General features: G+C 65.0%; 2 protein-coding genes across 12 annotated transcripts in view; one reads left to right on the plus strand and one right to left on the minus strand.

Annotated features, from left to right (window-relative positions):
- NTNG2 (netrin G2) overlaps window positions 1-3,656 on the plus strand; it is a 53,682-nt gene extending 50,026 nt beyond the window's left edge. For all 5 annotated transcript variants that reach the window (XM_051835344.3, XM_051835343.3, XM_089321926.1 and 2 more), the window contains 3 exons: window positions 861-1,028; window positions 2,473-2,607; window positions 2,916-3,656. In XM_051835344.3, coding sequence (XP_051691304.3) covers window positions 861-1,028; window positions 2,473-2,607; window positions 2,916-3,145 — 533 coding nt within the window. In that variant the 3' untranslated portion in view covers window positions 3,146-3,656. The remainder of the gene's footprint in view (window positions 1-860; window positions 1,029-2,472; window positions 2,608-2,915) is intronic.
- Window positions 3,657-9,438: 5,782 nt separating this feature from the next.
- Window positions 9,439-12,048, minus strand: part of SETX (senataxin) — a 69,584-nt gene continuing 66,974 nt past the window's right edge. For all 7 annotated transcript variants that reach the window (XM_070058310.2, XM_089321898.1, XM_089321912.1 and 4 more), the window contains 2 exons: window positions 11,945-12,032; window positions 9,439-10,344 (listed from right to left, as the gene is read on the minus strand). In XM_070058310.2, coding sequence (XP_069914411.2) covers window positions 9,652-10,344; window positions 11,945-12,032 — 781 coding nt within the window. In that variant the 3' untranslated portion in view covers window positions 9,439-9,651. The remainder of the gene's footprint in view (window positions 10,345-11,944; window positions 12,033-12,048) is intronic.

Here is a 12,048-nt window from a genome sequence, read left to right on the forward strand (position 1 = left end):
CAGGTCTCCCCTAACCTTGACTGCTCAGGCCTGGGCCCGTCCCGCCCTCTCCCAGCCCGAGAGGGAGGCCGGCCGCTAGGGGTGCACCTGCGGTTTCAGGAGGGCGGCCGGCGCCTCCCTCGCCCAGGGCAGCCGCATTTCGTGGTCGGTGGCAGTGGAGGTGTTGGGTCCCTCAGGACAGCCCTGGGGACGGGAAGGTGACCTCACCAGACCCTGCCCCTTTGTGGTGGTGTGGGATCCCCCTCTGAGCCCTGCCCAGCTCGGGAGGTGGACTGGAGGAGGCGCAGGACAGCACAGACGTGGGGCTCTGAAGCCCAGGACGGCAAGGAGACACCAGGGCCCCCACCCCACCCCACCCCAGAAAGGGCTTCGCTTTCAGGGTCCCTCTGGCGCTGGCCGAACTAGGGGATGAGGACGCTCCCGCAGGCGGCCGATTGCCCCCGATCGTCTTCCAAAGCAGCACAAGGAGGAAGCTCCTGGCCCATGCATCTCACCTGGGGGCGGTGCATGTGTCCATCCACCCACGGGCCCACTGGGGGCGCAGTGGGGAGCACCCTGGCCCCGGACACGGCCCCTCTGAGCTCACAGTCCAGTGACCCTGGCAGCCTCGTGTGAGCCGTGTTCTGACCTCACGCCACCCGCCTGTGGGAATCCGTGGGTGGGGCCTTTACCCGTCCTCCTTTGGGCTCAAAGCCGGCTACCTACGGGAGTGTTGGAGGCACGGGGGCACCTTCTAGATCCATTCCCAAAGACACCGCCCCCCACCCCGCATGTCCGGGGGCGGGCCCTTCCTCGCCCCGTGCCTCGGTTTCCCCAAGTGCTTGCTCACTATTGCTGTCTCTCCCGCTCTGCGCGCCCAGACTGTGAGTGCTACGGCCACTCCAACCGCTGCAGCTACATCGACTTCCTGAACGTGGTGACCTGTGTCAGCTGCAAACACAACACGCGCGGCCAGCACTGCCAGCACTGCCGCCTGGGCTACTACCGCAACGGCTCGGCCGAGCTGGACGACGAGAACGTGTGCATCGGTGCGCGGGCGCGGGCTGGGCTGGGCTGGGCTGGGCTGGGCTGCCCTGCCCTGCCAGGTGCGGGGCGGAGGAGGCGCTGGGACACACAGCTCCCGGTCTGCTCGGCAGCGTTAGTGTCAGAACCACTGGGGAGGCCGTGGACGTCCCAGCCGGAGGACAGAAGCCCCCGGGGTCTGCACTGACGGCCCCTCCCCGTGTCGTTCTCCCGGCAGGCGCCGGGATGCGGGTCAAAGGCTTCCCGAGCTTGCCTTGCTGGGTGCGTGCAGGCAGCCATTCCCCAATCCAGGCCTCTGATCAGAGATTTTTTTAAAAAGATTTATTTATTCGAAAGGCTGAGTTATGGGGGTGGGGAAGGAGACAGACAGAGATCCTCCATCCTCTGGCTCACTCCCCAATTGGCTGCAACGGCCAGGACTTGCCTGGGCCAAAGCCAGGCGCTCCATCCTGGTCTCCCATGTGGGTGCAGGGGCCCGAACACTTGGGCATCTTCCACTGCTTTCCCAGGTGCATGAGCAGGGAGCTGGTTGGGAAGTGGAGCAGCCAGGACTTGAACCAGCATCCATATGGGATGCAGGTAGCGGCTTAACCCACTGTGCCATGTCACTGGCTCCAGATCAGAGATTTTTTTTCACCTTTTCCTGCTCCAAAGGCTTTGTAAGTGGAGGTGCAGCTTTGAAGCTGCCCCCTGCCCCCATGGGCCCTGTTCTGTTCTTCAAAGCTCTGCCCAAGGCTGGCTTTAGGGTGGACAAGAAGGGACCTGGGCCCCAGGCAGGGCACAAAGGGCAAATGATCACCCGCAGCCAGCACCCCCAGCCGGCTGCCCTCAGCTGCTCCCCCTGCCCCCAGCAGGCTGCCCTCAGCTGCTCCCCCTGCCCCCTGCCCAGCCCCTCCCACAGGCAGGCCGGGGCTGCTCACAGCTGGTGCTGTCAGTCTGAATGAGGGTGGCAGCCTTCAGATAATTCCATCAGCTCTAAAGTGATCAAAGGGGAACTGTGCCGCCGCCGACACCGAGGCCAGCTTGCAGACACGGCCAGGGCTCCTGGATCCGATTAGAGAAGGTCCCGTCCCCCGCCGCCCCCCCCCAGCACCCTCCTCTGGGTGCCTGTCCCTGCCCCCACCCAGGCCCAGCACCCAGGTTTCAGGAACTCCCAGGGCAGTGGATCCAAGGACACCAGCAGGGCTCGGGCAGGTGGAAGGCGGGCTCTGGGGAGGCCATACCAGTTGGGGGTGGGGAGGCTTCAAAGGCCCAGCCCAAGGATAGAGGCTCCGGTGGCGGGGCGGACCCCACGACCACCTGTCCTAGCTCCTTGGAGCTGGGAAGGCCAGGGCAAGCCCCAGGAGCCCCGAGAGGGGCCACACGGCGCCAGGGCGCTGCTGCGGGAGCTGGATGCAGCAGGGCGTTCGCAGGCGGCCGGAGGCGCTGACCTCCCCTGCCTCGGTGCAGAGTGCAACTGTAACCAGATCGGCTCCGTGCACGACCGCTGCAACGAGACCGGCTTCTGTGAGTGCCGCGAGGGCGCGGCGGGGCCCAAGTGTGACGACTGCCTCCCCACGCACTACTGGCGCCAGGGCTGCTTCCGTGAGTGTGCCCGGGCCGGGGGCGGGGGACAGCGAGGCCGGGCCGGGGGAGCGGCGGGCTGCGGCGGGGGACAGCGAGGCCGGGCCGGGGGAGCGGCGGGCTGCGGCGGGGGACAGCGAGGCCGGGCCGGGGGAGCGGCGGGCTGCGGCGGGGGACAGCGAGGCCGGGCCGGGGGCGGGGGCGGGGGCGGGTGGGGGGAGTGACCGGCAGGCGTCCCCTACCCCCTCTCCCCGGCTCCTCCTGCGCCTGGGCGGCCGGAGGGGACCACCGCCCGCATTCACCGCGTGTCCCCGCTCCCCGCCCCGCAGCCAACGTGTGCGACGACGACCAGCTGCTCTGCCGGAACGGCGGAACCTGCTTGCAGAACCAGCGCTGCGCCTGCCCCCGCGGCTACACCGGCGTGCGCTGCGAGCAGCCGCGCTGCGACCCGGCCGACGGCGGCCTGGACTGCGGCCGAGCGCCCGGCGCCGCCCCGCGCCCCGCCACCCTGCTCGGCTGCCTGCTGCTGCTGGGCCTGGCCGCCCGCCTGGGCTGCTGAGCCCCGGGAGCCGGCGCGCGAGGCGCGGCGGAGAGAAGGGTGCGGCCCGCGCTGCTCCCCGGTGCTACTCGGCCCGGCCCCCGCGCTGCACCTGCAGCGCCCCGCCGCCGGGCCCGCGGCCTGCGAACCTGCGCCCCTGTCTCTCCTCCTCCTCCTCTCGTTTCCTGCCTGCGGGTCGCCCCCGCCTCACTGTCGCTCCAGGACTGCTGCGGACGGGCGCACCGGGTCTCCAGCCGCCGGCTCGGTTCTCGTTGATATTCTGCGATTTCTCTGCAACCATGCAGGCCCCACGGGAGCCCTGGGGACCCAGGAACTCGCCGTCTGGGGGCGGAGGGGTGGAAAGAAGGCTTTTTTTTTTTTTTTTTTTTTTTTTGGAGGGTGGCAGTTTTGTTTTGTAGAGACCTATGCCTATGGATTAACTGTCCCCCTCTGGAGGGAGGCGGGCGGGGTGGCCACCGCGGGGCGGCTGTCCTTGTGTAACCCCGGAGTAAACAGCCTCACTGCTGCCTCCCGCCGGCGTCTGTCTGTCTGGGTGGGCCCTGGGCAGGTCCCATGGGGCTTCAAGGACAACCCAGGGAACAGGTGCGGCCCGGCTGCAGGCGACCACGTGTTAGAAGCTTCCAGAAGCTAAGGGGGGAAAAAGTCCCAGGGCTCCCTGGCACTGGCAAGGGACAGACCGGTGCTGAGGCTGTCATGTCTCCGATGGACGGCCCAGGATGGACACCTCTTTCACACCTGGGGGGCCAGAACCCACAGGTGGGGCTGCGCCCGCCGCTGCCTGCTAGGGCGTGTGCTGGCCCAGGGAGACCCCAGGGACCGGGCAGGCCCTCCTCCTCCCATCGTGGCTGGAGGCTCCTGAGACTCAGAGTCCGACGCCTCGGGCAGCTTTGCTTGGTGGGGGTCTCCCGGGTCTCCCCAGCGTCACCCTGTTGCACTGGCTCCTGCCAGCTTTCTCCAGGTGGGGCAGCTCTAACCCGAGTGCTTCCCACCGCAAGTCGGAGCCGGGCTAAGGCTGCACTGAGCCCCGCTTGGCCTTGGGGATAACAGGCGAGTACAACACGGAAGCCCCCCTCGCCGACCCCCCAGCTCCAGCCGGCTGGTAACCACTGGTAAATAGGATGGTTGACTACCAGAGACCCAATGCTGCCCCCTACTGGCTTGCCAAGTTCCCAGCACCATGTTGCGGGGGGCCAGCTCTGCACCCCCAGAGGTGCCTTCTGCCAGGCCTGCTTGGCTCCCCTCTGCACCCTCACTTCCTCCTGAACAGAGCCACGCGGAGGTCCCCGGAGTGCCCCGGGCCCCTTGTGGGTGGGTGGGACCACGGGGCGCATTCTTGGCCAACGCCCTGCAAGTAGGGGTGTGGGCCAGGCTTGCAGAGTGCCTTCCAAAGCCACTGGCTCGCCGTGCGCCCCACAGCCTCCGCGTTGGGCCCTCCCCATGTGTCAGCCTGTAGATGTGGGTTGGAGGCGGGGGCGGCCCCGAGCTCCAGCCGGTGCCCCTCTGGGCGGGGGCACCGGGAGAGGCAAGGTGCTCCCCTGTGGACACAGCAGAGTTGGCCTCAGGTTGCTGTGTGAGCCCCCCCGCCCCGCGCAGACGCAGATGGCTGGGGACCCCCAGCTCCTACTACACACCCACGTCCCCTTGGGGGGAGGGGCCGGGCGCCAGCTCAGTCCTCTGCTGCGTCAGCTTCCCTGGGACCAGCTCAGCCCGAGCTGAGCGGAGGTGGGGCGTGTTGTACATCAGAGTGGCAGCCCCACGTCCCCGAGGACTGCGGGGGCCCTGACCTCGGCCGAGGGCGGAGGGAAAGTCGCCAGTGGCCATTTGGAAAGCTCTGACATCTCCCAGGCAGCCGGAGAAGGAGAAAGCAAGGGCAGCGGCGCCAGGAGCGGAGAGCCGCCTCCCGGGGAAGGGTGTGCGCTGTCCCCAGGGGCTGACAGCCACGGAGGAGGCTCCCCTCTCACAGCCTGGATGCTAGGAGCCACTGCCCTTCACCGTCACCTAGGACCAGGGTTTCAACCGTGGCAGCTCCGAAATGGGCTGGCGGGGAGGGAGGCAGGGCCCCTGTCCCGGGTGCTGGGGATGTTTGGGGGCACCTGGAGGCCAGCAACACCCCTTCCCCGGAGTGGGCACAAACTGCCCCAGGCTGAGAACTGCCTTAGGAGGGAGGGATTGTCGTGCCCATTTTACGGAGGGGTAAGTGGAGGCCAGGAGCAGGGCAGCAACCCACCTGAAGTTGTTGCTCAGAAGCAGGGGCACGGGCTGCACCCAGGGCTGCCTGGCCCCAGGCCAGTGTTTAACCCGTCAGCCCAGCAGGCCAGCAGCCAGCCACGCGGGGACACGGGAACCAGCTCCCACCCACCCACCGACCTCTTCACCCTGCGGCCAGGCCAGGCTGAGCAAATAGCTCTGGGGACCAGGCTTCATGGAAGCGCCCGGCTCTGTGTCCAGGGCACTGCCCCGCGGCCCTAAATAAGCCGGCTACCGCGTTGCAGTTGTGCCAGGCCCTCCGGCTCCCAGGCTCGATGGGCGCCTGGGGAGCAGCCCTGGGGCCTGAGCAGGGGGGTGGCTCACCTCCCCCGGCCCTCCCCCCTGCCAGCAGCCCCTTCCTCCCCGGGGACCCGCCCCCCAGGCCATCCCAGCAAATCTCGGGCCAGGAAAGTTCAGAGAAAATGAGGAAATGCTCTCCCCATTCATTTTTCGCTTTTAACGCAAATTACAACTTGGAAGAAAATCGTCATTTTTAACTTCGCGTCGCCCCAGCCTTGCACTCAGAGCCAGGAACCGTTAATATTTTCTGATAGGTACATTCAGCGCTTTTCCATAAATGAAACACACAGCCAGATGTCACCAGCCCCAACCCGGCATCGCAAGGCCCTGGGCTGAGGCCTGGCCGTGAGACCAAAACCACAGCTCTGGGCCACGTCAGCAGCACAGATTACGCAGAGGGCCCCGGGACCCACAGGCACAGCTCGGGAGAGCGGATGTGAGGAAGGAAGGAACCGTGCCGCGTGTCCCTGGCAGGGTGGGCTGTGGCTGGAGCCCCAGCTGCTGCGCAGGGCACTGCCTCACCCAGCCCAGCTCTTCAGCCAAGTCCCCAGTTCCTCCAAGGTTGAAGGATCAGAGTACGTGGAGGAAGAGGAGCAGAGAGGGTGTGCAGGCTGCGCAGAGCCCCACCTGCAAAGGCCGGGGGCTGGGTTCTGTCCCTTTCCCTACCTAACAATGGCCTCACCCTAGACACACCCTCCTTTCGTCTGCTCTATCCAGTTTAGCAAGGCCCAGGGGTTTGGCTCCATGGTCAAGAAGCTACTTGAGGGACTGGCGCTACGATGTAGCGGCTGCTGCCTGCAGTGCCACCATCCCATAGGGGCACCAGTTCAAGACCCGGCTGGTCCACTTCCAATCCAGCTCTCTGCTATGGCCTGGGGAAGCAGTAGAAGATGGCCCGAGTGCTTGGGCCCCTGCACCCATGTGGGAGACCTGGAAGACACTCCTGGCTTCAGATTGGCACAGCTCCAGCCGTTGCAAGCAGATGCAAGATCTCTGCCTCTAATTCTGCCTTTCAAATAAACAAATAATAAATAATTAAAAAATAAAAACGACTTCTCTGGGGTTGCAAGAACTGGGGTGGAGCTGAAGTCTTGCTCGCTCTTGGCTGCGACGTGGGAGCATGTTCCCCTGTACGCAGTTCACGATCTGTGCCCTGGGATGGTCATGGGGTGCGCACCGGGGACCTGGCAGGGACGTCAGACGATGCAGGGAACAGGCGTGTCCAGGCGCTCCTCAGACTCAACCCAGCACGGGGCGCCATGCTTCCACCGTCTCTGCCGGGGCCAGAGCACACATCTCACACTGGTTGCCTTTTGGGGACCTGCCTGGATGTGGGCAGCCAGCCGTCTCCCTCCCCGCCCCCCGCTGGTGTCAGGACTTCCTGAGCAGAATGGAAGCAGAGACGCCCAGAAGGCCTCGGGACAGGGTCCTCGGCTGGCCTGGGCACGTGGGGATAAAGAACCACGGCCGGCACACACAACCCTTGGGGCACCTCTCCTCCTCGCCCAGTAGAGGGGCCCCGACACTGGCCGCTTAATGGAATCACCTGGGAATAATTTTTAAGACGGGCTATGACCCAAGCTCACTGCATCAAAACTCCTGGGTGCAGCCTGGGCGTCGGAACGTTTCTGAAGCTCCCCGGCGCACCTGTACGGCTGGGAGCGGCCAGCCAGGCGGCGCTGCTCGGCGGCACCGCGGAGCCCGGCTGCGGGGCCAGGCGCTCCTGCAGGAGCAGCCCCCGGGCCAGGCGACAGTAACTCAGGTCTTTGCAGTTAGGGGGGGTCCCCCGAGCGCAGGAACTGCCTCTGTAAATCGCAGAGGCTGACGCTCGGCTTCCGTTCCCTCCCTGAATTATTTATTCCTGGATGAATGGCCAGAGCCAGGAGGTGGGGCGACCGCCCGGGATGGGTCAGCGGAGTCTGTGACTAAATAATCCGTGCCCAGCTGCGGCGAACCAAGCGCTCACCAGGCACTCGGCAAAGCCTGCCCCCGCCTCCGCCCCGCCACGTCCCCTCTGCACCCAGGGGCGGGGCAGGCCGCCGTGCACGCTCCGGGCGGCCAGGAGGCACGGAGGCCGAGTGCTTCGTAACAAGCACAAGCGGGGAGCGTCCGACAACTCCCTGAAGTCTCTGCTTCCTAACACGCGTCCCGCTCGGGGGCGTGGGCAGTTACACCTGCTCTTCCTCCCCGCGCCAGCCTAATGGGGGGGGGGCAGCTGTTTCTGCTGGGCTGACCTAACCAACACCACCCCCAATTTCAACAGGAGGGCAGGCACACGGCAGCCAGCGGACGGACGTCAGCGCCGTAACTCAACACAACTTGCAGCCCACGGCAGCGTTCTCGGCTCCACCTCTAATTCGGCCATTTTCTCTTAAAATCCAGGTTTTAACAAGAGGGCTGTTGCCACCCGCAGCTGCCGAGTCTGGAGCATAGACCGGTGCCGTACAGCAAAACCATCACCTCACAGCTCATTCTAGCAAACAGCACATTCTCGTTGTGAAACGCATTTACAGGACACATTCACGTGTATCTCTCGAGTTTGCTCCTGGTAACCCACAGAAATGTTAACCGAGTGAACTGTGCACCAGGAACCCAGGGCGAATCACACACAGAGCAGCCGAAGGACACACTCAAGTGGAAAGAACTGAGCGCGAGCAGGTGGTGCAGGCCCCCCATCCCCGGCCCGGCCGGCACGAGCCTCGGCTCTCACCTTCGGGAAAGACAAGCGCCCCGCGCCCCAGCTCTGTCGAGAGGCTCAGTCCACGCAGGAAACACTTTCCACAGATATGTGACCAGCGAAACGACACAGCTTCAAGTTCAATGTCTGGGCCGGCAGTAATGCTGGCAGGCACTTCTAACTCCTGTTAATGAGCACAGGGGGCTCCCCCACCCCAGGCCCCGCCCCGCCGCCCACGGAAGTGGACTTTCTGGACGCTGACGGTGGTGACCACTGCAAGTCCGTTCAGTGGCGCGATCTCCAGGACACCAGCAGCGAGGCGCGGAGGGGGCTCCCGGAGCCCGTCCCGGGGTGGGGCTCCCTCCCGCCCCCGCCAAGGACACAGAGGCTGCCTCGGGGCACCAAGCACTCGGGAAGGCGCCCACTTCCTGGTTCAGAGCGTCAGGCAGGCAGGTGTCCGGTGCAGGTGGGAGACACCGGCAGTGACGGCTCAGGGCGCCGTCGACGCCACCCCACACTCCATCAACACGGCTTCCCTCCCCCCCAGGTGGCTTCTGCCGGCTCTTCCTCGTGCTAAGCGCCTCCTCGTCATCTTTTTTCTTTCCTGCCCGAAATATTCTGCCGGGCCTGGCCCAGAGGTCTCCACGCTGCCTGGCGATGGGAGCCCTGGGGAAGCGTCTTCCCACACAGCTCCCCAGGCCCCAAGACCCGCAAGATTTCCCTAGCTCTCGGCCAGAGGCGACGCCGTGGCCAGCGAGGCAGGAATCGCCCAGCAACCACCAGCGCTGGGGGCTCCCGCCGGATGGGAGCCCAGTGGCAGCTCCAGAAGTCACCGTCCAGCCCGTTTCCACCCGAGGAGGAGGAGGAGGCACGCGCGCACTCCAACAGCCAGCCGACTCGGCCCAGAATCTGACGCCCTGAGCGAGGCCCTCTGTGCCCCGCAAGGTCCCTTTTCCTGACTGGAACCAGACGCGCCTGGCGCCGACTCGCACCTGCTTTGTACATGGAGGGTCTGTTCTCTGGAAAAGTGATTAACATTTTAAGCAGAGAAAAGAAAAAGTCCACTAGATTAAACTTTAAAAGCGTCTTGTTATTTGCTATACAAATATACATTTCAACTCTTACAACATTCACTACAGTCTAACCTTTCTAAGGAACGAGGCGGCGCCCAAGGACACCGCGGACAGGCGCCAGGGGCCCGGGCTCCCACAGCACCGCAGCCGCAAAGGGCGAGCGGGGCGGCCTGGCGCGGAGACCCGCGGCGGCGGGAGGGCGGGCGGCATCACTGCCAGAGCTGCTGCTGCTTGGAGCTGCTGTCGCCCTCCGCTCTCCACGCGTCCCAGCCCGAGTCCCGCCACACGTAACAGCGCCCCTGCCCGCCCTCGCTCAGCGCCCGGGCCTCCCACCTTCTCTTGCTCACGGCAGCGTCGGGACCAGCAGCCAGAGGCTCCCCCTGCCCGGGAGGCTGCTGGGCGCTCAGCGTGGCCAGCCTGGCCGCGGCCTGCTGCCCGGCACCGCACGCGTCCTGTGGTGCGCCAGGGCAGCCGGGCTCTCCCGCCGGAGGGGTGCATCCAGGGTGCTGGGGGCTCGGGGGCCGTGGCTCCCTCAGGACACCGCCCTGGGCGTCGGCGCGCATCCTCTTCAGTAGCCGCGGGTCCCGAGGCGGGTCCTGCACCGCCTGCCTTTCGGGCACCGTGGAAGCCACAGCGTCCTCCTTGACGTCAGAGAGCGCGTGGCACAGAGATGAAGCGAAGGACGTCCAGGCGAGCCCGCCGTCCAGCCTGTTGCTGGGCAGGCCGCCCTGGGGCCTGGCCACCTCCGGGACCGTGGTGGGGGGGTGGGCCGGGTGCCTCTGCAGCACGGGCTTCAGCTTGAGGATCTTCAGGGCGTCGTGCCTGTAGCTCTTGTCGCAGGTCTTCACGATGGCGCCGCGCTTCTGCGCGTCCTGAATCAGCTGGTTCCAGTGCTGGTTCTCCTGGGACACAGGGAAGACGGTCACAACCAGACACGTGGTGCTGGCCAGCGCGCGGCCCAGCTCTCATTCTAACACGTGAGGACTCTCTTGGAGCCGGCGCTGTGGCATAGCGGGGAGACGCCGCCTGCAGTGCTGGCATCCCATCCGGGCGATGTCAAGACCCAGCTACTTCTGACCCAGCTCTGTGCTGTGGCCTGGGAGAGCAGTGGGAGATGCCCCAGTGCTTGGGCCCTGCGCCCGCGTGGGAGACCCGGAGCAAGCTCCTGGCTCCTGACTCGGGATTGCTGCCGCTCTGGCCATTGTGGCCATCTGGGGAGTGAACCAGCGGATGGGAGACCTCTCTCTCTGTCTCTACATCTCTCTCTCTCTCTCTGTGCCTCCCTGTAGCTCTGCCTTTCAAATAAATACATAAATCTTTAAAAATAAAGTTAAGTAAAAGAACGAAAGAACAGGCTGGGACGCCGGATGGCGAGTGTGAGGGAGGCAGCTGGCTTCTCGTCACGGCACCGCCCTCCTCCAGCCGCGGGCAGTGGAGAGCGGCCCAGGACGGGGTGTCAGCCATCTCCACACCAGCTCCCTGCGCCCCCTCGGGCTGTCCTGCCGCCTCACGCTCCCCCCTGCTTGCTCTCAGGCTGTACCACCAGGCACGCGACTTCTGCTGTGTGTGGAGACCCTGCCAGCAAGACCCAAGGGACCAACCTGCAGGGACGCTTTACTCTGCAAACGTAAGCGTCACCACCAATCTCTCACGCGCTTTGCTCAACTGTGCACACAACTGTGGCACGCGAGCCTGCCTGCAAGAAACCGGATTTTCTCAACACTCAGCTCCAATGGCCACAGGAAAAATAACTTCTAAAAAATATTTTGACACAACTACAAATTTACAGGAAGTTACGCACCCTTTATAGTTTTCTCGAAGCTATGAAACAACTGCCCGTTTCCGCACCCATCTGCGCAGAGCACACGGTGAGACGGCAGAAGGGCCCCAGCCACAGCACAGACCACCCACGGACCCCGCCCCGAACAGGAGTGGAGACAATCTCAGAGACAGGAAGAGGCAGAGCTGCCATCTTTCTGTCCTTCTGCTGCAGCTAAGGGCGACAACAGTCTAAAATCCATCTGTAGTGGCATTTAAACTTACGGTGACATTTTCTTGATAACTTAAAAACAGAAGCACATAAAAACAAAGGCTACAGCGCTTGGACCCAGAGCAGGCACAGGGCTCCGGTGCAGGCGAGAACGTGTATTGAGCGCCCTCTGCTGGCACTAACCACCGTGGGGACGGCAGTGAGCGAGGGTTAGGGTTAGGCGCTCAGAGCCACTGGAGCCCTGCGCGCTGAGGGGGAGCCCCGAGCACAGCCGCACTGGGCGCCCCAAGCGAGCCAACGAGCGCCCGTCCCTCCCACGCCCCCGGGGGGTCAGCCACGCCCACTGACGCGCCCTCTCGCTCCTGTGCCCACTGACGCGCCCTCTCGCTCCTGTGCCCACTGACGCGCCCTCTCGCTCCTGTGCCCACTGACGCGCCCTCTCGCTCCGGTGCGGGGGACACGGGAAGCAGGGCACACTCTGGCGCCGCTGTGGTCCCCGAGCATGTACCTACCATAAGGGTCCTCAGATGTCCAAGGATGAAGAGGCTGTACTTGGCTCGCGTAATGGTGACGTTCATTCTCTGCAAACTGGCCAGGAACCTAAGCAACGAGAGAG

The sequence above is a fragment of the Oryctolagus cuniculus genome, chromosome 1, assembly GCF_051225735.1.
Source record: "Oryctolagus cuniculus isolate XC-2025 breed Fujian yellow rabbit chromosome 1, ASM5122573v1, whole genome shotgun sequence".
Lineage (NCBI taxonomy): Eukaryota > Metazoa > Chordata > Mammalia > Lagomorpha > Leporidae > Oryctolagus > Oryctolagus cuniculus.